This window comes from Prinia subflava, chromosome 2 (genome assembly GCF_021018805.1).
Source record: "Prinia subflava isolate CZ2003 ecotype Zambia chromosome 2, Cam_Psub_1.2, whole genome shotgun sequence".
NCBI lineage: Eukaryota > Metazoa > Chordata > Aves > Passeriformes > Cisticolidae > Prinia > Prinia subflava.
Genome location: NC_086248.1, coordinates 54,306,816 through 54,334,238, shown reverse-complemented (window position 1 = coordinate 54,334,238; position 27,423 = coordinate 54,306,816). Strand labels below are relative to the sequence as shown.

At 37.1% G+C, this 27,423-nt stretch overlaps 1 protein-coding gene across 1 annotated transcript in view; it reads right to left on the bottom strand.

The window, feature by feature from the left end:
• LAMA2 (laminin subunit alpha 2) overlaps positions 1–27,423 on the bottom strand; it is a 337,526-nt gene that overhangs the window by 81,104 nt on the left and 228,999 nt on the right. The window contains exons 24-33 of the mRNA XM_063389975.1: positions 24,917–25,060; positions 22,363–22,542; positions 21,468–21,656; positions 21,134–21,372; positions 16,462–16,579; positions 13,239–13,373; positions 12,475–12,599; positions 8,684–8,770; positions 7,652–7,845; positions 444–586 (exon numbers count right to left, since the gene is read on the bottom strand). Of these exons, the coding sequence (XP_063246045.1) occupies positions 444–586; positions 7,652–7,845; positions 8,684–8,770; positions 12,475–12,599; positions 13,239–13,373; positions 16,462–16,579; positions 21,134–21,372; positions 21,468–21,656; positions 22,363–22,542; positions 24,917–25,060 (1,554 nt within the window). The remainder of the gene's footprint in view (positions 1–443; positions 587–7,651; positions 7,846–8,683; positions 8,771–12,474; positions 12,600–13,238; positions 13,374–16,461; positions 16,580–21,133; positions 21,373–21,467; positions 21,657–22,362; positions 22,543–24,916; positions 25,061–27,423) is intronic.

Sequence of the window (27,423 nt, the reverse complement as noted above, 5' to 3'; positions counted from 1 at the left end):
GTATTTCCTTTCCATTACAATATGCAATCCCTTTTGTCATTGACTCATGTCACATTCATCCAACAGGCTTTTTCCAGGAATCTCAACAACTTTACATAACTTGTAAGTATGGCAGGGAACATACAGAATATAAAATACATAACCACTTTTTAGACCATTAGCATGCAAACTATTTTATTTGCATGAAACATCACTTTTCTATGCCTGACGTATAACTCCTTGCACATATGTTCAGAAATTACTGTTGCAAGATTTATTTATTAAAGTAAGTAAAAAAACCCCCCAAATTGTATACTTATTTATCAACCAAAGTAAGCCTGAAATAATTAAATCTTGAATTTTCCCTCTCCCCTGAACCTGCTCACAGCCGTATGGTTGAACAGAATCAAGTACAGTTGTACTGAAGCTCTGTTATTTATATATGTGAATACTTCCAACCATACCTTTAATTCCTGTGTCATGTTCTCAAAACCATGTAACATTTTATAAGGAGCAGGCAGTGGACCACTGAGGTTAACACTCAGGATCATCTGGTTTAGCCGATCCAGGTCATTGAGAAGGAGTCCTGTGCATTCATCATCACAAGCTGGGGGAAGAACAACAAAGCTCATTTCTTCCTGCTAAACATTTAAGACATTTGATTTAGATATTGCATGGCACACATGAAATTCTGTGGGAGGTAACACTAATTTCATATTATCCTAAATGTGTAGTGTGGGAAAAAATGGAAACAACAACTAGGGAATAGGAAAGACATGACAGCTTAGGATTTAGTAATGGACAGTTGAATATAAAACACAAAGATCAAAATTTATAGGCTTACCTAACAAAAAGAGGAAATAATTAATGTTGTCCACTGTGGACTAGCCAATATAAAATATTAAATTATACAGGTAATTTGGATGAAGTTTGAGAAAAGCAGATGGGCAATTTGGAAAATCTAAGGAGCTCTGTAAGAAATACAGTATGCTTATGGATTTGAATGCAAGAAAAAAACCTAAAAAATCTCCATATAACAGCATGGCCAAGAATACTAAACTTCTGATGCAGACAAGCTGAAAGCAGCTAGGTAAAAAGAGGGTGTTTTTTTAAAATGCTTTTCCCTATCTCTTTTCACTAACCAGCTTATATGCTTTTCATGTATGCTTTTTTTCTTGTAAATATCCTTCAGGATGAAAAATATTGTTGTGTGCTGCATATATCAAAAGAATTTTGCATTCCCTCCACCCCCTTGCTTTCGATTAACTATCACAAGAAATTCTCATCCTGTATCATTTATGCAGCAGACAGGAGAATTCTTCATCCTTTAGAACAGAGTTCTGGGAATACCTTTCTGTTTCTCTGTATAAAGAACTGGCAAACTCAAACATCTCAGGAGATGAAACAATGAATTCACTGGTGATGTTAAGAGACATGAAGAGTTGTACCTAATGTTTTACAAGTGTGTAATTATTTATTTCAGCAAAGCTAGGCAGTTTAATAGCTAAAAAAAAACCCCATTAGGCAAAGTGTATGTTTTTGTAGAAAAGAGAAGTAATTTTCACTTATTTCTCCCTGAAATCTATACTTCATGTAGATTAAATCTTTTCTGTTCATTAAAATTTTTACAGTTCCCTAAATATGGTTCTTATTTTGTTGACTGTTCAACATAGCAAAGACAAAGAGTAGAGTCAAATACAGAGAGAAAAATAAAGTAAACTATTTCAATACACCATGAAACTCAAGTGGTGATTGAAAAGGAGACAAGGTAGATGCTGGATTAGCATAGTAAGAAGTGGGTGCAGAAAGCTAGATACTACTGTTAGTTTAAGACGTCCTTTTGCATTTTCATTGCTTCCATTCGCAGACTTCTTCCTCCTGTTTCAGAGTATTTTGTTACATAAACTGAACTGCACTGGAACTACAGTCAATAACTGTGGGCATGACACATTCTGATTTATGCTCCTACATGAAATTTAACCTCCCCCCCAACTTATTATCATCCTTGTTCTTGCCATCTGTGTGCTTGCCTTCAGAAGCCTGAGAGAATTGAAGGAAAATCAAGTTTTACAGCAAATTATGTTTTATATAACAAACACCTGTTCTGCAGCTGATCAAGAAGGTGAGGAGATAATAATTTTGCAGGATGAAGATAAGTGATCTTGAACCTGAAAAGAGTTGGCCTTTACAGTTTAGTTTTTTGATGTGCTTTTTTGTTCTTTCAGATCTTATTTCACTTACAAAACACTTATTCACCCTCAAACTTTTCCCAGTGGTTGGTAATAAATTGCTAAAAATTTGTTATGTGCTAAAGACAAACTCAATTCACACCAATAAGAGAAAAATGAACAGCCCATGAAGAAATGAAGTATTCTCAATGAGTGGCCGATCGATAAGTGAGCGTGAGTATAAATTAACACCTCTTGCACAATAATCAGGTTGAGAAGAGGAACTGCATTGAGTGAGACCGAAGCTGAGTAGATAAGACAGGCCTAAGGTACTCCAGTATGCAGACTGTAATGTACTGTAGCTATGGGAAATATTTCAAGAGCATGATTACATTTTGCAAGACTAAATACTTCTATGTCTATCTATAAAGCTGTCAGGATAAATTTGTGTCTAATATTAACAAATGCAGCACTAAATTCAGGTCATTACAGCAGTGCAAGCATGTCAGAGGCAAATCATGCAATCAATATTACAATAGTTCAACAAGCAATTAATCCAAATTATTGCATATTCCATTTTCACCACACTTTTCCATGCACACTAAGTCTCTAAGGATTTTGACTTACCACTTGTGAGAAGCACGTCCAAAGTATGCATGCCAAAAGAAATTCTTTTAAGTTTACAGAATCTAACCATTTATTCGATCTTACAGAGAAACATAATGTGCAATAAAAGAAACACATCTGAGTCACAATATGTTCCTCCAATTTAGTGATTATCTGACAAAATTTTGCTTTAATGTATTCATTTCTGTGAAGATTCAGAAGACTTGTTATGACTAGTAAATTTTTGGTCTAAGGGCAACCATGTAATCTCTAATGGGAGGTGGTATCCTATGATAGTCAGTGACTCTTCAGAATCAGTTTCCTGTCATTTCAAATAAAGTTTGAAATAAAGTTTCAAATAAAGTTGCATTACTGTTAGCTCATTAATCTGTTTGCTATTACCTCATTTTTCCCATTTTGTCACTAGTCTCACACCAAATAATAAAACAGCCTTCCTGTGCCTTCCAAAACAGAACCCCAGTAGAGAGCTGAAAGCTTTAGCTACCTTGCCACTGCTGCTGGTTTCAGGTAGCTTACATGATCAATATGTCTCCAAAATATGAGCAAATTCATACCCAAATCAGGGTCTAAAACATCTACTTGGATTAGTTCTGATTTTTATTATCTAGAAATCCTCATCTGTTGGTTCTGATACATGTCAGTAGTACTTGAGCTTAAAGACTGCTTGACTTGGGTGAAAGACAGGAGTGTGAGTCTAAACAGGAACTCATGTATCACAGAAATGGAGAACAAGTACTAGCTTATCATCTTCTAGGCCAAGCAGGGATGCCCTAATTGAGCCCATGCAGCCCAAGAAGCAGTTGTCCAATATAGATGTATTTTAATTCTTACAGCTGAGACACGCGGACACACAGCAAACTCAGAACACTGAAGAAGCTAGTCCAAGGCTTCATAGATGTAGTGTTAAACATGGGATCTTTCTCTTCAGCTCACTCTGTAAAGGCTCTCAGCTCCTGCTGAATTAGGCACTGTGTAAAAGCTGGGAGAGGCTTCGTTTCAGAGATTCTACAAGATCTACCTCTGACACAGATTCACAGATTACACAAGTTCTACCTCTGATCTATCTCTGCCTAGTTCTGAATTTGGAATAGCTGAAATTGGGGAATTCCTCACTGCTTTAAAGGGAAAACCTTGATTCTGCCAGGAGAAGTGGCTGGGAGCTCCCTTCTTCTTGGTGTAGGACTGTGATGAAGCAGAGATTGACAGCTGGGAAAAAAAATCCATCTCATTGCAAGCATCAGTATTGAGTGCAAATACTTAAATGCCCAAGACCTGGTACTAAAGGAGTCTCATTATATAAATTTCTCCTTCTACCAATATTGAATATTTAAATACATAAAGATGGAAATTTGTTAACTGCAGCAAGCCTGAGGATATTTTTCTTTTCTTTGCCCCACAAGACTGAGGGAAAAATTCCTAACAATGAAACATCTGCTTGATCTCCCTGTGTCATGATTGCTTCCTGCTCAGTCACATCAACTGCTTTACATTTAGGCTTTTGCTTGACCCCAAGGAACACTCGTGACAGCAGCACACATCCAAAGAAAAGTTTTGTAGCCTGTGTTGCAACATAGCTCAAAACATTGAAGATCCTTTTTTTTAAGTCTCCAGTGTAGTTATGACAGATACCCTGAAAGCATTCAGAAGAGGAGTTCTGACTTGCCATATAATATATAGAGCCACACAACAATAAAGCCTTGAAGTTCTCACCAGGATTGTTTTGTTCCATAAATACGGCACAGCAGTGAGCAGAGTCACGGTTTCAATAACATCGCCATCTAGGCTTCTTCATTTTATGTACTACAAACTCTACAACTGAAGTGGAATGTCACCAGGTATAACAAAAACATACACAAGAGGATTACTATTTCTAAGAAAATGCATAATTGCTATAGGCTTGACTCAAAATCTGAGAGAAGATTTGGGAGAACTTCTGTCATACTTGACAGTATACAAGGATGTTGGCAGCATTATTAAAATTAAGTTTCCAACCATCATCTAATGGTTCTTTAACAGGACAAAGACTAATATTAAAGCACATTAGGGGCTGCAGCAATGAATTCTTACCAACAGCTACACTCTGAAGCCTGTGACATATTAGACACTGTTTAACACAGACAAATTCCCACAAAATCTAGGTTTATCACACTCCCTTTGCCACAGACCTGTGTCCACTACAGGCTACAAAGGTTATTGATTAGGCTTATTTTCTACCATGCCGTGGGTATTGTGCTGCATTAACAAAGGCAGGTTTGGAGTAATACAGGTGTCAAGGAACTTTTAAACAAGAGGAAGATCATACAGAAAGAGCTAAACAGGCATGTAAAATATCTACTGAAATATTAGTATTGCAGCTTTTGCATTTTATGATATGGTTATTATTGATGTGGTATCAACAGTAAAAAACTACTTCCTGTGATAGGGAGATTTAAACTACATCCCACCTGTGGTTCTTATCTTTATGACTAAAGAAAAGAAATCTCATTTGATTTCTCACTTCTAATGGTCAAATGAAGTGTACATGTGCACATGTGAAGAATTGTTTTTATAGTGAAAACTGATTACTTAGTTTAAGTAAAAATGTCACAAAAGATAGTGTAGGTATATTTCAACACTCGCATTCAAATATGTTGCAGTTAAATCAGAGATTATAACAAACGACATCTTTCAAAGCAAAAAGGTGGAAAATTTCATTTGCCTGCAAACAGCTTTTTCCATTCACAAATAGGATTTTTAACCTTATTATCCACACAATGAAATAACCCGATTAACAAATTGGAAAACCATTATAAACGATAACTTGCACTTAAGTTGTTCTGTACAATGAAACTCTGTCATCCTGGATACCCAAAAGACTTTTTTGAATACTGATAAGGTAAGTCATGCCTGTGATTGGAAAAATAGGATAATACTGGCAATAATGTAAGAGCTACTCAGGATACTGAAAAATGAAGTAATTTTCATGTAGATGCCACTCTCTAAAACACAGTCCTTATTTTAAAATTTTGTAGCTGTAGCACTTATGGACTTAACTTGCAATTACAATTTTCCTTGACACATAAACCACAAAATGGAACTCAAACCATAGTTATTTTAGCAAAGGGACAATTTACTCCGGTTGCAATCATTTTGCTGTTCAAAACAGAGCTTAAGATACTAAGTTCAGAATTCAGTCCTAAACTGCATCATACTGCAGGACATTAGAAATGTATTTTTCTTAAGTAAACCACGCTTTTAATCAATGAATCAGTGCCATGTTGTTAATACTAAAGGAATAGAAGCAATTATATCTATATTCCCAGAATCTGTAATCTCTACCTGGGATTCAGGACTGATGGAAAAGCAACTTACTTCAATGGACTTAGAATCTTAGTTCTACTAAGTCCTGGTGACTCCCTGAGAACTGATCACAACCATTAAATTGAGTGAAAATGTTCTGCATTGTGTAGTTCCTGATCCCCTGTGCCTAATACCTTTCACTTTAAGCACTCCAAGAAGCCATGCATTCCATTCTTGAATTACATGATGCTTTCAGACATGTTAAGCACTTCTTTGGTTATTTTTTAAATTTGCTTTTAAATGTTTGCGATTTGTTTCTACCATTTCATTTTAATACTAGAGAGGTGCACACCTCTGGGTATCAAGTTACGAAAGAAGCGAATTCTTTGGAGAAGAAGAAGAAAAAACAAAACAAAACAAACAAAACAAAACAAAACAACCAAAAAACCCACCAAAAAAACCCCAAAAAACAAAAAACAAACAAACAAAAAAACCCACCCAAAAAAAAAACCCAAAAAAAACCCCCCAAAGAAACCAAACCAAACCAAACCAAACCAAACAAACAAACAAACAAAAAACCAACCCAAAAAGTAGATGGTACCTACTTTTCTGGATGTTACATGTTCCTCACACAAACACCTTGTTCTCCAAGAAAAAGCTCCAGTTAAAGACAAAACATTTAAACCAGCTCACTGTGCCTTGCCAATATTTTCAAATATGCACAGATTAATAAAAATTATATACTGTGGACTTACTGGAACTCTACTAGTATTCTACTTTAAATTTAACAACCTTGGCATTGAAGGGAAAAACATAAAATCACAGTAAGGTTAGCCCCTCCACATCCTGGGGGAGATGGAGAAGAGATTGAAAATGCCTTACTTCAGTCAGGGCTGACAGAGTTCTAGAAAGATTTTGCTACATTTCTTAAGAAGATATAAGCATACCACAATTCATGATATAAGATTGTGGGTTCAAAACAAGCACTGTCCAATATAATGAAAAAAAATCCAAACAAAAACACAAGATAATCACTTGGTATGTATCAAAATTGAGGGTAGGACAAAGATACCAGTATTGTAAAATATGAATTGGTGTTTTAGGCTATTAATTTTCTATTTTTAACAAAAGAAGCTCTTTGCTGCATATACTCTCATTCCTTACATCTTTTAAATTCCAACGGATGGTTGTTGAACTAACATGATGAAGTAAACTAGGTAAAAATTTTGTGTCTCATGGCACTGAGCATTGTAATTGCTGGTTACACATTTAGGACAACACTAAAAAAATCATCAAGAGAAAATATTGTCACAACAGTAGAAACAACCTTTAGCAAAATTACAGACTCCAAAAAGCCAAAAAGAAATTCTTCAATTATTTTTGTCAGTTTTCAGTGGTAATATTAGAAATTATTGAGAGTTTTCTTAACATCTCAAGGCTTCCGAAATAAAAACCTGGACCAGATGCCAAAGTACTAAGAAACCGGGCAATTATTTTCAAAGAAATCCACACAACTCACTGTTACACGAGCAGGTTTGAATTTCTGAAGTATAACAAACACAACCAAAAGTTATCCAAGATTCCATTAGTATACGTACAAACGCATTCCGTGCCATGGTGCGCATGCCGATGCTCACAGCCAGCACACTTCCACCCCGTGAATCCAGGCTTGCAAGTGCACCGCCCAGTGACAGGGTCACAGGGGACAGGCACGGAACCATACGGATCACACTCACATGCCTGGCAGGACCCTCCTGGAATTTGTGGGTTTCCTGTGTAGCCAGAAGAACATCTAGACATTGCAAATAAAAACAGGTTTGTCCAATTGAGATGTAGCGCACAAAGAATACTTGGCGGTATTTTAATCATAATTTATAAACATTCACAAACTAGTAAAAAATATTTGTTGCTTCATGACCAAGAGAGAAATATTGCAAACTGTCCAACCAAGAGACTTCTAAACAGGACACAGAACAGTCTAAATGGAGGATGTATGCAAAAATGATTCCACAGCCTTAACTATTTTTCATTAAATTTCTATTAAACCACAACAATAAAACTCCTCCACTATCATTGTTTGGCCTATAGAACCTAGCCACTTGTGTTTTGTGTCAGACATGAAATCTCCTGGTAGACATTTGCCAATTTTGATCATCTTAATCCCTCAGTGTTTTGATGGATGGGACAACAGAGGCTGTTTAGCTCATCTATTCATAATTTGGCATTAAAATGTTTATATGTAACTGTCTTTCACAGTCAATTCCCATGAGGGCACAAAAGTCACTAAAACAAAGGGTATGAGTGACATCAAGATACACTATTAGCATGACATCTAATTTTAGATAATTTTTTTAACTTCTGAGCCCTGGAGGAAAAAAAAGTCACACACCAAAAAGTAAGACTAGGACAATATCTGTGATATAAATAACATTGATTATCAATTAACAATGGTGTATATAAAAATTGTCTATATCGGCTGTTCTAACAGCATAAAAAGGAGAAATAAATTATCCAAAGGCATGTATTTAAACAGTAGTAAATACATGCTTGCAATATCAAAAAACATTTATCTCCTTCATGCCTTTTCCTCATTTCATTGTCCCTCTTTCTTCTTTTTCCATTCATCCTACCTTTGGCAGTACTGGCCTTCATATCCAGGTGGGCAGGCAGTGCACCGGTAGTCACTGGGTCCTTCAGCAACGCAAGTAGGGCTAAAACTAAAACAAAAGTAAATAAAGAACTTTTTTCTGCTCTCTAGCATAATTTCACTTTGGTCACCTGTGCAGAAGGGCCTAAGAAGTTCCACTTTAATGTAAATGGCAGCATTTTCTTATCTGTTTATAAAAACCTGTGAGAGGTCTCTCCTTTCTATCACCATTTCTGCGAATGCCTTGCTGTGGCACTTGCAGATTGGACAAAGGCTCTAAGGGCTGTATCCAAGTACAGGGATGGATACAAGATACAAGGGGATGGAGTGAGCAACGCCCATGCTGTAGGCTCGTGTGATTGCACAGTGCTGTCACTCACAGTGAGGAAGCAAAGGAAGCACTGGGAAGAATGTGAAACAAAAGATTCAGAAACTGAGCTAATGAACATTCAGCCTTTCCAGTCTGATTTCATTTTATTTTGAATGAAATGAGATAAGCTGGGAAGAGTTTATTCCAAGGCAAGATATAAAAGGGAAAAGGAACCAAAGTCACAGCTGTGTGGAATCTTCCAAAAAGGCAGCATCAGATAATCTTCTCAAAGATGTACGAGAAAAGCCCAGTCTACAGAGGAAAAAAATCCTAAAAACTACCTCCTTCATGATCAGGGAGAGGTCATATTTTAATAATTGAAAACTATCTTTTCTAAGTCACTTTACTACTGACTGTAGTGTGCACCTGTGGGCACTGTACAAAGTAGCATTTAGTTGAAATATTAGTGTATTAAGTGCCTTCACAGGCAGTTAAAACAAACAAAAAGGGTAGGTAGGGCAAAAGAACAGAACTCAATATTAAGATGGTGCAAAACCATAAAACTCTTTCAGCTCTTTTTGGAAGAAGAACTAGAAAAGCACAGAGGTGGCTAGTGGTGAGCCCAGGGCTCCTTCTTGGTACACTACAGTCAGCATCCTCATCTAACTTGCTTATAAAGCACAAAAATCAATAGTGCTTGAACGAGTATATAAAATAATGCCTTTGCAAAAAATGTAAACAAATTGATCTATTACTCACAAACTCATTATCCAACACATTTTCAACTCCATAAAAATAGATCCATGCTAGGAACAATTCATTCTCTCTGTTCTCTTTTCTTTTTCCCCAGCTCATCGTGTTTGGAGCTGGCTGCTGATTGTACAGCAGTATAAACACAGTATTTAAAACTTTAGTGGAGTTTTATACAATTTCATAAATAAAAATAATTGCACTATACCATTCATAAGTACTATCGTATCAGTCATGACATAGCAAGCTAATGAGATAGCTCATTAGCTGTCTGTATTTCATGTAGATTATGATTACTTGACTACCATAAAATAGCTGCAGGTAGACTTTTTCCTTAATAGCATCTTGAAGAGCTTTAACTGATCTGCACAAGATACAAATCTAAGGTCTGACATTCTCATTTTCCACCTAACACTGTCGCTATATGGAATGAATCTATGCCACTCTATCCATCTAAAAGTCAGGCATTTAGTCTAAACCAATTGTTCAGACATCCTCTATCAGCACTGGAAAATGGACATGCACAGACAGACTTATACAGACATTTGAAACAATTCCCTCCCTGCCCTCTCTCCAGTGGTGTTTTCCTTTAGGTTTAACATGAGTGAGGTGTACAGTTGTCGGTCTCTATACTTGCTATACAGCTACTAAAGTTGTTGATGGCTGTGGCTAACAGAAATAGAAATACCTTCCATGATGTCTAGAGACATCTGAGTTAAGCTCTATAAAACACAAGCAGTTCTGTTCCTGGACATGCTCAAATCTGACTCCTTTCTCAACAGCACTAAAATTTGGATGACTATCTCATGATTAAGTGTTTCTATTAAATGAAATTCAGACTAGGTGTTACTCTCTTATCTCCTGTGAAAGTTTCTAAAACTAGAGAGGTCTCATGATCACTTTCATGTGAGCATGACACAAAAGGCTGTGACAACATCCACAGCCGTGCAGGCTATGTGACTAAATGAGATATGGGCACTTCGCTTGCTCTCCCTCCGGCAGCTCATCAATTTGAGCGTGCACCTCGGACGCCTAAAGGGAGCTTTTAAAAAAAGATGGAAATAAGACAACAGGGAATGGTTTTAAACTAATAGAGGGGAAGTGTAGATTAGCTGTTAGGAGAAAATTCTTTAGTCAGAGGGTGGTGAGACACTGCAACAGGCTGCCCAACGAAGTGCTAGATGCCACGATCCCTTGAAGTCTTCATGGCCAGGTTGGATGGGTCTTTGAGAAACCTGGTCTGGTGGAAGGTGCCCATCCTTTGGCAGGAGGGTTGGAGTTAGATGATTTTTAAAGTCTCTTCCAACCCAAACCATTCTATGATTCTGTGTTACATATACTACCCACAGCCCACACATTTCTCACCTGCAGAGCACTTCAGCAATACCCACTTCCTGAGTTCATCCTAGGTTTTGGATAAGATACTGAAATGATCTCAGAGCACAGAGCACAGATTGGAGAGTATGTCTGAATTCTTGTAGCACGGTGCCATGAACACCAGGTGAAGAGCCCTGCTCATTTTCTGATCTATGTATTTCTGGGCAACCAAAGGTTCCTAAGCCCCCCCAAAAATAGGATGGAATATTTGCAGACTTTCATTCTGCCAGTTAGTAACATAAAAAGTTTTTTTCAGTATTTGCTGTTTTGCAAAACTGAGAAGCTTGGTTGATCATGTTCTTTGCAACTTGAATGTCCTCTTCTGATACTAATAAACAGAACACATAATCAAGTTGTAACAGAAAACACTCATGAAAACACTCAGAAAAATTATATTTAAGAATGCATTATAACTTTCTGAGATAACAGATATTTCATGAAATATCTGAGATTTGGAAGTATCCTCAAAAACTCTTGCTGTGGATGAAAGATTATGATGTCTTTATCTAATCATGTTTGAGAAAGGACTTTCCTCCTTCAAGACCTATCCAAAACGATAAAATGAAGTAAGAAGAAAAAGAGACCCCCTAAATTCTCAGCTATACTGACTGAAACTCTCCCTTAAACATCCTAAAGGCCAGACAAAGCACAGAAAAATGGTTTCACTGAACACTTCCAGCTTTTCAAAAGCACAATCATGGAACACAAACCTGTTCAGAGCACTACTACAGTATGATGCCAAATATCATTAAGAGCTTCTCAGCAAAACAGCAAACAAATTTCAAGTGCTAAAGCATCATCTGTTGGGAACACATGCAGAAGCATTGTGGAAACGCTCATTAGCATACAGCAACCAATAAAATTTATGCTGCAATAACTATAATGCTTTTAAATTATTCTATCTTTCACAAATTGCCTAAAACTCATGTAACATTAAATAAGGAATCAATAAATTCCACAGTGCAGCAAGAAAGGCACTGTAACACATTTACACCAACATAATATATGAGCATAAGACTTTTTGCAGATCCCTTGTGGCCACATTGTACTTGGGTTCTGCATTAGCTCCGTTTATGAGAATACCTTTATAACATACACTCATTATCTTGAGTATTGCATTTTCTAGCACTTATTAATTTATTCATCACAAATTAGCAAGGGAGCAATTTCTGACTCTTAAAGGAAGATCAATTAGCAAAAGTAGATAAGAAATTTTTAGTATAGCTTCCATGAGGCAATTCTTCTGTAGCCAGCCATCTGAAAAAGGACACAGGAGCCCAGAAGAAAGCTCTGGCTGGCTCAAAAGGCAATTCTGTGCCATGAGTTTGCTGACTTACTTGTTACTAGAAATGGGTAGGGGACAAGCGCAAGGCTGACAGTCATCCGGAGAGCCTTGGACAACGCCATAAAATCCTGGTGCACACCTCTCACAGTGGTGACCAGCAGTATTGTGCTGACAATCCTACCAAGGAAGAAGACAGAATGAAAGCTGTATTTGATGATTACAAGAAAGCAGACAACATTCTGCTCCCAGCCTTAGGGATTCAAACTTACTTCAATTCATAATTTCCCTGATATGATTCTCAGTGGGAATGCTTGCTTTAAGCTTCTATCAAATGCTTGCTGAGTAATACACAGGCTTAAAAGGAGAAAGAATACAGATCTGTAGCTACCCAGATGTATCCTACAGAATTTCTTATCCCATTCACCCTTTCTTTCCTCCTTTGTTCCAGCCATTGGAGAAGGAGCAATAATTCAAATTCAGTTTTAGTGTACCAGGTCATGCGTATTACTGCCTGTAAGAGCAGAATTGTGTTTACTGTATGACATATGGTATAATGTTTCTTTGTTTTGCAGGTGTCTGGTTTTTCTTTTCACATAAATAGTAATTCAGGGGCGAAAAAGCACTGCATAATTTGAACTCTAGAAAATCAGAACAGAAAACCTCAAAACTTTGCTTTTGAACTCCCTGAACTTTGACACTTAGGCTATTTAGCCAAAATTGTATTAAAATATCGTCTTCTGTTTCTTTAGATTAGTAGCACAACTTAGGAATTTTACATTAAGATTTACTTGGTGGAAAAGTTTAGCAGAGTAATACCTGACAAACTGATGTTTCAGAGTCACACATAGTGCTGTGTCCATGACACTGACATACGACACAGGCGCCTAAGGTCTGAGCAGGTGTCCCTCCCACAGGTGGAGATGGAAGCCTATAAAATCCTGGAGAGCACGACTGCAATACAAAAAGATGCAGAAGAAAACAGATCATTACAGAGTGGACTGTGTATGGGGAGCATTGCAAGCTCATCTTTCCTATCATCAGTTTTTACAAGTTGTGAAAAGAATCTGACAGGCTTCCAGCTGTGTTACAAGCATTATACAGTACTTTACATATAACAAGAGCCAGCCCTAATTGGAAACATGGCTGAAAAATCCCTGGAGCACTCCACTGGCATCAGGTTTTTATACTACAGCTTGAGAGGTCTTTCATTCAGATGCAGAACACCTCTCTGTTCTCACTGTGCATCAAGCATCATTCCTTTCATTACTTAAGAAAACAGTTTGTTTTCAAAACAATTTTTTTGCGTGGACTGTGGAGAGCAAGCAGGATGATTGTGTTCCCTTCATCCCTGCTATGTTTTTCAGGTTCGACAAGCTAGTATCTGCCTACAGACTACCTGATGGATAACAAGCAAAAGCCGAATAATAAACAAGAAAATGGCTGCATGGCTGCATTATTTATAGCTATGTAATTTAAAGACCATGAAAGTACAGAATTCAAAATGTTAAAGGTTTTTCCATGTCTTGAGACTATCAGACCCAAATCAAGTTTATCCTTCACTAAGTCTGCATTAAAATTCCAAGAATAACACAAAAACCGCTAGCAAAGCTGACACGTGCAAAATCAAACACTTGATCTTTATTTCAGGCTTATTACACAGTCCTGTGGAAGCCCTTACACAGCTTTCAGAAAGCACACAGCTATGGCAGCATGAAAACACAAACAGGAACATTTTGACAGTTGAGAGCATTAGGGGTAAGTGCCTACAGAGAAGTCACTTGTCCCGTCTATAAGTCTCACCAACTAGGGGTGCCAGGAGCCAGTGAAGGCTGGCTGATGAGGTCATTTTCTGCTGATGACCACAATTTCTATTTTTCGGAAAGAATAGGAGTGGTACACTTTTCACACAGCAACAAAATGGATGCAAAATAAAACAGAAGAGACTCTGGAGTAAGCAATTTTTGTGACCAAAAGCAGGATTCTGCAGTGAAGCACTAGCTGACATGCTAGATTTATTCATATACCAGCACTCTGACAGTTTTATAATCATTGCCAAAACCTCCAGGAGTCTAAGTTATGGAAAAAGTATAAACACAATTATTTTCTTTAGAATCACAAAGAAATTAATCTTAACTCATTTCTGCTTTTCCTCTTCTATTTTGACTTAGACCACATTAAGTTCCCTGAAGCATAGAAATAGTCTATCTTATTTTTCATGGTTTGTGAAGAATTCTAACCTAGATAAATAATCTCAAATGAAAGTAATTCTGTTTCTTACTACACTATATTTTTTTCTCCTCCCTCTTTATCCCCACAAGTGTACTTGGACAAATAAGGTAAAAACACAGCTTTACAAGTTCTGAACAACTTCAGAATCAGATTATGAATACATGGCACATCCTCAAAGAAAACTAGTTTTCTGATATGCCATTGACAGTCTTATCACCTATTTTGATCGAAGCATTTCTGAGATGAAATGAAACACAGACAAATTATAAAACAGACTATATTTTTAATTGCTAGTTTGGAAGTTTTTCAGAAGCAGCCATTAGGAAAATTCTTACCACTGCTTCTGTAGCCTCCAACTAGATGTGGAAATAAAAAGGGGAAAGAAAAGGAGTGGCAGAATATAAATGTCACTTCTAGTAAAACTGCAGTGTACATAATCTTCACAATGCTATTATATGATAAAGCATGGTACAGACACATACACCCTGTTAACACCTGCTTAAAAAATTCCAGGGTGTCAGATTTTTTTTTCCTGCTAAAATTATATAAACCTTCACACCATGGAACACACCATAATCTTCACTGAGCACACAAAAAATAAACTAAGTTATAAGTACGTGGAGATCCCACAATCAAGGTTGCAATTGAGACATTTACTGAGCCCCTGGTGGGTGTGAATTAAAAAAAAATTCTAATTACATTATCATTATCATGTAATGTATTTTTCTTCAAAAATTAAATTTGCTACAGTAATTAAAAAAAAATCTGTACTTCTAAGCAAATGTTGGAGTCCATTAATTTCTCATGTATTTACACAAGTTCAGGTGTATTCTCTTATTGAAATAGTATGCAAAGAAAATTACTTCATTCACTTTCTTGCACACCTTTCCTATGAACTTACTGTTTCTGCTGACTTATTTGCTGCATAACACAATCATGTATAACATCCAAAGGGATCAGAATACTCACAGATAACAAGGTCTCTTTCCCCTCATTTACTTCAATTTTTCTCCCATTGCTAGTTTGGGGAAAACCCTTACAAGATCCCACTTAAGATGTTTGAGGCATTTGCAGAATACTCAAGGTGTGGTTCCCTACTACCTCCACCTAACAACTGCAACCAGTGAATTTAGAATTGCTTGCGCTGATTAAAAATGAAAACATGGTATTCTGCACACAGAAAGATTGGCAGTCTCATCACCAAGTGCATGGACAGTCAGAAATATGAACTTCTATTCTGCAGACAGTGTATTATATCTTAAACAATTTCTCTGGTACCTATTGCAATCCATTTTACAAAAGCATATAAAAGTCAGCTGATTCTTTAGAACACTTGGGTACTTTTGAAATATGCAAACTTCAGCATGAAATAGTAAGTAAAAAAAAATATAGGGCATGTATAAGGAGCATCCAGGTCACTTAGTTGACCAACACTTTTCTCCTGGTGTTCAGTAAGTTAGTATTTTACAATTACAGGAGTATTATACCCTTATCTGTTCAAAAAGGCTTGAACTGTTAGAATCTGTCATGCAATTCAGCCTCATGATGCTGCCCCAGTAAAGCTCACTTTCCTGTATTTAGGTATTTGAGTCATTGCCATGGTTTCAGTGGCATATTTGAATAGAGCAATAAAAAAAAGGGGCTGAAATTACCTGTGAGAGAAATACCTGTGAGAGAAAATAAGTAATTAAATTAAGGGAGAGTTGCTGCCAGTTAGATGAATTCACACTCAATTACTATTCACACCTTGCCAATGAATGGACCAGAGAAGGTACAAGGACTTTTCCTGGGAGTTAGGTTAGTACTGTACCTCACAGGACAGACCAGAATAACCCAAGGGGCAGTCACACTGCTCTATCAGGGAAGCCTGAGGAGCCATCCCGGACACAGGGCCGCCTTCAGCAACTTCCAGTGAGATCTCAGAAATCCTGGAAAAAAGGAGCAAACACCTCTGATGAGATTAGTCAAGCACTAACTCAAACCCAGTTACTTCCCAGTCAGCTGCAATGGGAGGAAACAGTCTCACTTGGCTGTTTGTAGTATCCTTGATCTACAGCAGACAAACAACACTGGTTTTTGCATCTCCCAAGAAACTACAAAGTTACCACCAGCTCTGGTCTCATTTTCTAGTTCTAGGCAATAGTATAACTAACTAAAGCTCCAGCTTTCTTTTATCTCTTTTCAGCCAAACTAACAAAAGTTAACATACAAAAATTCATATCTGATTCTTCATTTGGAGGGTTTCATTAAGAAACTGATGACTCTCAGGGGTATGGCAGTAAAATCGTCCTCTTAATGAGCTTTTAATGAGGCAACTATTTTAAAATACAATCTGTCCTCAGCAACTAAAGCAACCTAGCAAGCTCTAGAACAGACTTCAGAGACACTGGAAATTTGCCTTTTGAGCAGATATTTTAAGATCAGTAGCCAGGTATTTTTTTTATATTTCTTTAAGATTATTTAGACATACAGATGAAAAAATTAAAGCAAGCATAAAATACTACTATAGAAGCAACTGCTAATATCAGAAAGAGATATATTTCTAAAATTTTAACTTTCCAAACATTTGTTTAATTGTATTAATAATATCCTTGCCTCTCAATCACTCCTTGTCTTTCCAGCATGAATACTGACCTGCTAAATGGGGTTGAGTACATCATGGACAAAGACAAGAAATATAAAATCTAATGAAATACACTTAATCCTAATGTGTCAGAATGCTGTACTTAAACCTTACTTATTTATTTTGAGATTTGTTAGTTTGCTTAAATGAATGCTATGATCTGGAACACCTATTGCCTCAGAGAAACAATATGTGCAGAATAGTGTAAATTTTAAAGCTTCAAATATAATGCTAACCTAAGATAAAATGTCAAAGATTGTCTGACTACCTGGCCGAATAAATGTCGATAATGCGGGCAGAGTCTATTCACTAAATGCCTGAGCACAGTGCTAATGGAGAGGAGCTCAAAGAGCTGCTCACCTCCTCCTCATGCTCACAGCCTGTTCAACTTGTCCCAGACTTTGATTCCTGAGGGACTGAGTGATGCTGTTCTGCTCACTGGCGTATAGGCACCAATGTCAGGATGAATGGAGGAAATGCAAATGCCCACCACTGAACTAGATGGGAGTTTTGTGACTGCGCTTACATGACCAGACCCACGCGTCTTGATAACCTTGTGTCAATACAAAAAATCCCCAAAGCAATCTAGTAACTCAAACCCTGTGCTCTCCTCTTATTACCTGAAGAAAGGGGTTCAGTCGAGCCGGAAACTGAACCAAAACAACCCCAAGCAAACAAAGCCAGGTCAAAACAGAAGACTGAAAACAAAGAGGGCAGAACCATTGAGATCTGATGTGTCAATGTGAAGTTACATTAAATTCTCCCTACATTTAATGGGGAAAGAAAATGAAATCTGCTGCCCCATCATCCTCAAAAGTGAAGGCACAGTTGAAAAAGTGTGTACTGTCATAAAGCTGTATTTAGGTAACAATAAACTCTAGGGCCACAAAGCCATCTATTGTTTGTCTGAAAACGTTACTTAAGGAAGGTCAGGCTTGGCTGATTTTTGGAAACTGTCTCTTAGGCAGCAGTCAAACAACTGCTACCTGATCACTGTTGGGAATATTGAAATAATTTGCAGTGAAATTGAAAGCATACTTCAATTCAAGAAATTTATTATCACAGCCCTGTTGCAAAACAAAATCTAATAAAAGCAATGTTTCCATTTAGAGTGTTGAATGTGAAAATGAGGGCAACAAAATGAACAATATAGGAGAAAAATGTTTGGGTTGGGATTCTGAACAGAAACCTCTAAATCACTAATAATGCTGCAGCTTGGAAGCAGAAACAACATTAGCATTGCTACTAAACTGTTTAGCTAATAGAGTGCTAACACTAGAATGAAGCTATTTTTATGTTCTCAATTGCTGCTGCTACTTTGACTTTATTTTAAAGTGTTTTTCCTGTAGTTTATCACCTACCTGCAGCTTTTAAACTTTGCAATTGAAATTAAAGCACTATTAAAACCTAAAAAAACCCATAAAAAGACTTCATATATATCGTTTCCTCCTCCCATCCACAGATTCTTTAGCTTTATATATCTTTTTCTACTATGCACAGTCAAGCGGAAAGAGAAGCTTTATTAGTTTAGAATGGGGCCCTGATTTGTAAAGCACAACACACTCTATTTAAACAAATGTTTTATTGTAAGTCACTTAATTCAAACATATGTTTAAATTTGAGAACAAATATTGTTCTTTAGAGGGTCTCAGCTTATTTTTAATAAAAGTCTTCAATTCTTGTGCAAGGTAATATTCCACTAACCTTTAAAAACATTTTTGGGAATTTATATTTTAGTCTTACGCAAAACTTCAACTGAAATCATTCAAGGTTCTAACTTGAAAAAATAATAATGTATTCCTGCTATATTCTAGCTAAAGTCTCAGATGCCATCTGATAAATGTTAACTTTAAAACTAGACAGATCATAAAAATCCATTGTAACATAACCGCCTTCAAAAATCAAATACAGAATTATATGCAAGGTTATGACTTCAGATGGAGAGCTACCAGAAAGACCAGATGAACTGTTTGCTAAGCTCTGCTGTCATAAAATGTCACATTCTGAAATGCCATGCTGTAAAAATATATTCTGGTTCTTTAAGTGACACCTTGCAAACCTGCCTGGGAACTGAAAAGTCTTCCCCTGTTCTGACTGCCTCACTATTGGGTAGCCTTGATAAAATGGTGGTGCAGTGCAGGCTTGGCACAGTCACAGGAGTCACACACACCTCAGAACAAAATCAGCTTTGCTGTCATAACTTTCCTTTTTGATGCTCCAGCTGAGATAGTACTCAATTTTTGCTTCCATGGCTGAACTAAGATCTGTACTGCTAAGATGGAAGGGAGAAACTTACATGAAACATGAATATGCTTCTCAAATTTTCCACATTGCATTGGGGTTACCTTCATAACTCTTTCCCTGGGAATCCCCTTGCTTGTAATACAATATCCTAAATGGACTATGCCAAAAATAATCTAAACTAATGTTAAACACTTATGGCATCTGTCACTTATGTTCAGCATCTAGCCAGTGCAAGCTCCATGAATACTTTTCTGTAAATTATATACTTTAAAGAGAAACAATAGCAACAACAATGATATGTTTTCTGTCACACAGTGCTGTGAAGTTGTGTGGTATCTGCCCCTACTGTTCACCTTCAAACTCCAAAGGCAAGGCTCTTAAAAACCTATTTGTACTCTAGAAACCTCGAAATAATTTTAGCTTTTCATTTCTATGACAGAATCATAAAAAGGACTGCTGGAGACCTTTGGAGTTTATCTCTGATTATTCCCATCCCCTTGCCAATAAATTTTGATTTCAATTAAATATTAAAAACTTCATGCAATAGTCTACGTAAGCTATTCTAGAACTTCTCTACCTCCTGCAGTTTATCTTTCATATCTAATGTGAATCTTTCCTGCTGAAGTTTAAGTTCATTCTTCTTTTTGACTTAGCCACCATGGCAACAGAGAACTCATTCTTGCCTTTTTTTCTGTGACAACATTTTAAGCATCTTAAAGCAATTTCTAGTGTCTAAACATATCTAGTTCTTTATATTTTCTCTCACATGTCATATTTTCTAACCTGTGATGATGGTCACTGATATCCTCCGAGCATTTTAATAACTATTTTCTTGAATTCCATTAACCAGAATTTCACGCTTAGGCTTTACTAGTGTTGGGTGGAAGTAAAAGAAGTTGGTTTTTTTTCACTTTGTGGCCCATATTATTTATACATGCAGATAGAGAAATAGCATTTCTCAACAAGAATATTGTTACTGAATCATGTTCACTCGGTGATATGTTGTAAACAGTAGACTTTGCTTTGAAGAACAGATATCTAAGCAGTTGTTCCTTGTTCAGCTGACTGCTACTTTCAGTGTAAATCTTACAGCTGACCTTTAGATTGCAGAGATTTTTGTACTGTTCCTGTCATGTTGCTGCCTGATGTCCGCTACAAATGTAGTGTCATCTTAATTTCTTTGCATAACTGATTCATTAATAGATTGAATAGAAGACGTTAAATCCGACCCTAATATATTTAATTTCCTACTTGCAGGAGAAAATTCCTTCATGTGCTAACATTTAAATTTAATTACATCATCATGTTTTCATAAAGTAGACCTTTATTCAAAAAATACACTAGGTTTGTTTCAGAATGTGTGTGCCTATACGTGTTTTCTCTTCTAGTATCCTGAAAATAGAGATTCCACTTGCCGAGTGTGATTTAAGTCTAGTGCATAAAACCTCCTTCTTCTGTGTCCTCCACTACGCCAAACGCAAATTCCTTCTGCTCCTTCTTCTCATCAATGGCTTGCAGCTGGTGTCGTGAACATGAATTCTACTGGGACTAGCTGTGAGGTCTTTGAGGTTATCTGACTACTGCACTATTTCAGATCACTGCATGAAAGAGTTACCTGCTCTGCCTCATGATATTGCCATGAGTCGCCTTGATAAGAATGTAATGAACATCATACAACACATTCATGAAGTCTTCCCGGGACACAGTTCTACTTGGTCTTGAGTCATCTCCATAATGTTTCCAGGTGAAATCTGCCTGAGACATTGTCCTGTTGAGACCTGGGTTACCATGATAATATTCCCAGGGTGCAGGGTTTCTGCCTCTTTGGTCATCACCATAATATTCCCATTCATGCTGAAAGATGGAAACATAAAAGACAGACTATTAACAATATTCAAAAGAACCACGTGCTTAAGTTTTGGGCTAAAAAAAGCAGATGGAAATGTTACCTCTGTCATCTCTATCTCATGCCTTGTCAGCTGGCCTATCAGAGGGGCAGCCATATGCCGGACAATAATTCTTGTGTTTGTCGGAGGCCCACCTCTTATGATGACTTGTGGAGAGTAAGTAGTAAAACCTGTTTCTTCTCGTGCTTCAAAGTAGATGGCATATTTCAGTTTCCCTCCATAGGCGGTCAGCTAGCAAAGCACAAAAAGAAATCTCATTTTCAGTTAGCTGAAAATAAATTCCTGGGCAGGAGCTAGATGTGCTCTGCATCTATGCGCAGCCTGATGAATGCGTGCATGGTAGAAAATAGCAATATGCACTTGTGGAACTATCTGGGGGCAAGGGCCGTGTTCAAAAACACTCATCAATGATTTGTTATTATATTACAATAAAACCAGTGTGTTATCTATTTCCTTATATGTGCCTTGCTGTTCCATCAAGAAATATCAAAAGTGCAAAATAAATTGTCACAGAGGTGCATAACAACATTGAAATGGGCAGTTCTTTCAATCATTTTCTCAAATGTAATCTACAAATATCAGGTATTTTTTGCTTAGAAATGAGAGAAACAAAAAATTGCAAGAGCGTTATGCTAAATTTGTGCAGCTTAACTTTTCAAATATCATTTTTATGAGAAAATTTATCCAGTGGAAAAATAGAACATAGATATTTACAGAGATTAACATGTAAAATATTGTTCATGTTACTTTATGAATTTCCATAGTAACAGAGCAAATAATTTTTAATAATGGAATAGCATTTACTTTCTTTTGAAGTACCATCCACTGTGTGAAGACATGCTTATTGAGAGGGGGAAAAAGGCACTGTAAAATAATAAAATAAGATTAAAAGGAAAAAAGAGACTTATGTCAGTATTCAGTGGAGTTTCAGGTTTACCTTTCGTCCCTCAAACTGCTCTGGAAGTCTCCAGTAAACAGGTTCTGACCGAAGATCCTGCATCACCTGTTCTATGTTGGCTACTATTTCAGGAGGCTGGAATGCAATCCCTGAAAGAGTGCTACGCTGAAGCCTTTCATCCACCAGTGGCAGAATCATTTGCTCTGGCTTCAAGGTCACCTATGCATATTTGAAAAAAATAGAGATGAAAATTAACTCTGTTTTTCCCCACGAAGCGTTTGTTAGTCTTTAAATTTCATCTCTTTAAAAAATTACTTCTAGGTAATTTCATTTCACATCACGAGCAATTTGTCACAAAGCAGTCTTGCTACTCCTTCAGGTATGAACAGTGCTAATAATGACTTTCCCCTTGAGCCTTTTGCACCTTGTCCTCATGTTAACAAAGAATGTAGCAGCACTGGTTAAAATACTTTAATCAGCAAGTGATTCCATGAATTTTACTGAAGTGATTTTCATAGTTCTATTTTAGTTTCAGGCCTCTTCTGTTCAGATTGTGAGAAATGTTACCTTACAAAGAAGCAGAGTTCTCACCACCAGTTATACATCACCAGAGCTGTAAAACACAGTGCCCGATCTCTTGATACTTCTATGCAATATTCAAGCTAAATTTTCTCCAGGCAATTTGCAGAGAGTGAGGCTTCAGTGAAGGTTTCTGTAACTCTAAATTCAGCTTAACTAAAAAAATACAAGGTTGCTACTTATATGCTTGTAATTTTCTTAGACTGGTTGACAAAGTCTCATTAGCATTATAGTGAAATTATTATTTTGATCAAAAACTGTAGTAAGAGTCATAGTAATTCTGTGCCAATGGAAGTATCTCAGGGAATGTGTGAACAGATGCAAAGGGCTGGTGTCAATATTGCTTTTTCCCAAAGAGTGAGGAAGACAAAGAAAACAAATGCAGCTAATAGTCATACCATCAATAAACTGGTCATGAGATAGGAGTCAGTGATGAGGAATCAATCAAAACCTGGACTGTACTTTCAGTGTCCTAGTATTTCCATTTACAGTAGTATCTACGGACTGATCAGACATGGAAGCACTCCTAACATGGACAACCCTAAGTGAGATTTACTGATTTTGTATTACAGCTGTATTTTACTGTTTAACAGTTTAGATACCAAGAAAAGGGTCAACACATTTGAATTTCAGATAATTCATCAGCTGTGTCTTATTGTCATATAAAACAGGATTTGCTTGTTTAAACAAGTCTAATGTCATTTGAAGCACCTGAGAGTATCAAAAATAGCCACTAGCAGCTGGCAGAGCACAGTCTCATTTTACAGTTCTGTATCAATTCTGAAACAGATGAGAGTACCAAGTACTAGATGCAACACGGACATACACTTCTTTAGCTATGAGCATAAATACAAAAGGAAATTGATCAAGAGAAACAAAATAATCAGGAGGTTTAAATTTTTTCTGCTTTGTGCTGCCACAAAGGTGAAAGCACAATTATCCAGAACTGTTGCTGTTATGGAACTTGATTAAATTTTATAACTTGTCAACCTTCTACAGCCTTTCATCTTCAGTCTAGCAGTATATGATGGGCAAAAGTTAAATAATGAGGAAAACTGGGTCAGATCATAATAAATCAGTTCATCCACTGGGAAGGGAAAGAGGTGCTACAGGACTGAACAGTGAAGGGGAGAGTAAGTGCCATCCATATTATATTAAGCAAGAGAGATTAACTTGATTTCAGCCTGAAGTATCCTTATCTAACTGATGTACATGACTAGTCTGGGGCTTTGGCTGATTTGCATTAGGCAGACATTCCTTCTATGGCTGGCATTCTTTTGAGCAGAGATATGAGTGACCATACATGGAGACAGAACTAATCATTTTCCATTAGAACTCTCTCCTCCAGAATGCAACTGAGGAGCTGGCATGGCAGCAGTCTCAATGTGTGTTTCATGCTTGTTGTACAGATAAATGGAGATATCCAGTCTGCCTTATTTATCAGTCCAGCATAGATCTCAAGGCCCTCTTCCACAAAGAGGTGTAGAATTCTTTGTTTGCTCTGATGGATTATACCTTTCCGTGCTTGAATTTAAATATAGCTTCAATAAGCTCTTTTTTAAAAATAAAAGAAAACCCATCAAAAGAAGAAAACCAACAAGGAAAATAAACAGATTAACTGAACTATGGGAAATTTATGCTGGACAACAAGCATCTGTGACCCTTGAATACACCTGGGTGAAGAGTGTATCACGTACCAGGGATTATGTTGCAATGCATTAGACCGCGTAATTTCCCCACATGACTAGCTTGCCCTTTCTTAGGGTTTAATAGCTTTACTTTGGCTGGATGTCAGCTATCCTATCACTCATTTTCTTATCTACTTATTTCCTTTTAATGTCTTGACCTCGCTTGTCTAATGGAACACACCGCTCTCACTGCTCCTCAGAGCATAAAGAGGGAAGTGATTGCTTAAATGTTTGGCCATTTTCTAGCTACCTCTCAGTGCCTGACTAAAAGATGCCAGCAGGAAACAACATTATCGCATTACATGGCTCAGCAGTTTCCTACTCACCCACACACGGATCATCCCCCTTGCCTCGCTGCACTGTGTAGTCAGGCCAAAGCAATAGCAACTGCTGCAGCCAAGTGGGTTTCTGGCAGAGAGACCAAATGTACCAGACTTGCACCTGTCACAGTGGACACCTTCCACATTAACCTGCAAGAGAGAGAGTATTTTTAAAAGGAAAAGAAAAAAAAAACCAACCAAGTTTTATTTCAAGGTAGCGATAGAAAAAGCAAATCCTACTGTAATGATAATAACAGGGTGCAGCAAGAAATAATAATAAGCTTTAGGAAATATTCAAGGAACTCTCCAGCTTCTTATCACGTGTGTATGCAAACATATGTAATTAATGTAATTAAGGCATTTGCATTTGTATCCACTGAGTAGCTCTGAGCAATAGATGCTGGCTTCACACTGAAAGTTGTAAGCACAGAAAAATTAACTGGCACTTTGGGCATGACATGCTCAATAACTGATCGATAAGATAAGAAAAATAAGTCGTTCTGAAATTGCCCATGTTAATCAAGCCTTCTGTTTAATAGGAATTAGCATTGACATGTTCAGATATTTAAGGTACAGCACAAAATGTTCTTGCTGAGAAATGTATTTTAATGGAAATTCTGTAGAGAAAAGCTTTCCTCTCTTCATGATTGTTTTCCACATCATTGAACAGTATTAACAAGGCTGAAATGTTTCACTGTTGTAATGTCAGTGCTTTTATTTTCATTTTTCAATTAGTCCAAATAAAAAGCTATTCCAGATGGGGCAGATACACAGTAATTTATGCAGAGCCTTTTAAAACCATTTTCATACTAAGACCAAGGTATTAAAAAGAAAAAAATCACCAATATGAAAGCACTGGTTGACTTTTTCACCCCACACACCTTTATTTGTTCTCTCTTGAGACTAGTGTGAAGAAGCCAACTTAAAAAAAAATTAACTTTCCAAAGCTTATACAAGAAATCAGTATTAGCCCTCAGGATTTACCAGTTTTAACCCTCATTACCACATCTTCTATCAACAAGCGTGTGTACACTGTATTTAGCTTAGATTTTGCTGCTTTTTGTCAGGACCGACAATGGGGCTCCTGAGCCTTTGAGAGCTCATTTCTGCAGCTGTAGCAGGTTTAAATGGGAACGATTACCATTTTATAAAAATCTAGTTTCCTCAATGTAAAACTCTTTCAAAAAAAGCTACACAAAAGATTTACCAACCTTAGCTTTAAATTTAACCTTAGACTAAAATTCAATTACATAAATGCTTACTTCATTCAGTATTATTTGTCCATTTTCTCTCACAAATGGTGATTTTTACTTGCTTTGAATTTTGTTTCATGTCAATTGCACTTCCTTATCATTAATCATCAGCTAAATAAATACTATTCATTTGCACTCAGAGAAACATAGAAGCAACTGTATTATTAGCCTTAAAAGAATCAACAAACAAACACTTCTATTTTAAAATGCCATGAACCCCACTTTTTCTACTTAGTGCTTACAAGAGCTACAAGAAAAACGATGACCCAGAGAAGCTGTGGAGTCTCCTTTTCTGGAGATGGCAGTCGACACAATCCTGAGTCATGTGCTTGAAGTGATGCTACTTGAGCAGGGGAGTTGGACTAGATGACCTCCAGTGATCCCTTCCAACCTGACCAACCCTGTGATTCTGTGACATGCTAGACCTAATCAGAAATGGGGCAATGAGATGGTAAGAGGGGATGCTGCTTATCATGCATCAAGAGAGGCTGAAAGAATTGAGATACTTTCATTTCTGCATTTCAGAGGCTGGAACAGGGCAAATAGCAATGAGTTTTATTCAGACAGTTCATGTGGTCAACCCCTGTTTTCTTACAGTGTCATCATCAAATGAATTTCTACTTATGAAATAGAACATGATGCTTCCTGTTCAAATATACCAGAAAAATGGCAGGGTGGTCAGGCAGTTTGCACAAAGAGATTGTGAAATTTCTCCCCATCCTTGGAAGTGTTGCCTCAACAGTGCCTTTCAGACAAGGTGCTGGAGCAGATGACCTCCAGAGGTCACTTCCAACCTAATCTGTTCTACAGTTCTGAGTCTTGAAACTCAGAATTGTGACTGTTGCCCATTTAACAAGTAATTACCCGGCAATTCAATTATTTAAAGTCATCCTTCCACTTACTATCTCTTTGTATCAATACAGACCTAAAGAAGAAGAATGAATCTAAACCACAGAAAGAATCTCTAGGAGTCACTTTTAAAAACCTCCCCCTAGAAGCACAACTATCACCATTACTAGGTCACGTTACCCATGCCTCTTTCTAGACAGTTCTTCAAAGTCTCCTTCAACAACTCTTTGAAGTGGCTAATAGGCTGTAATTGCATTTCCTCTTATTAGCCTCTTTTTTCAGACTAAGAGAGAGTCCAGCTCTCTCAGTACATCCCCACACATCATCTCCTGTGAGACTCTTCTCTGATCCTCTCTAATTTCTCAACAACACTTCTGAATCAAGTCCTAAAACCAGACATAATTTCCAAGT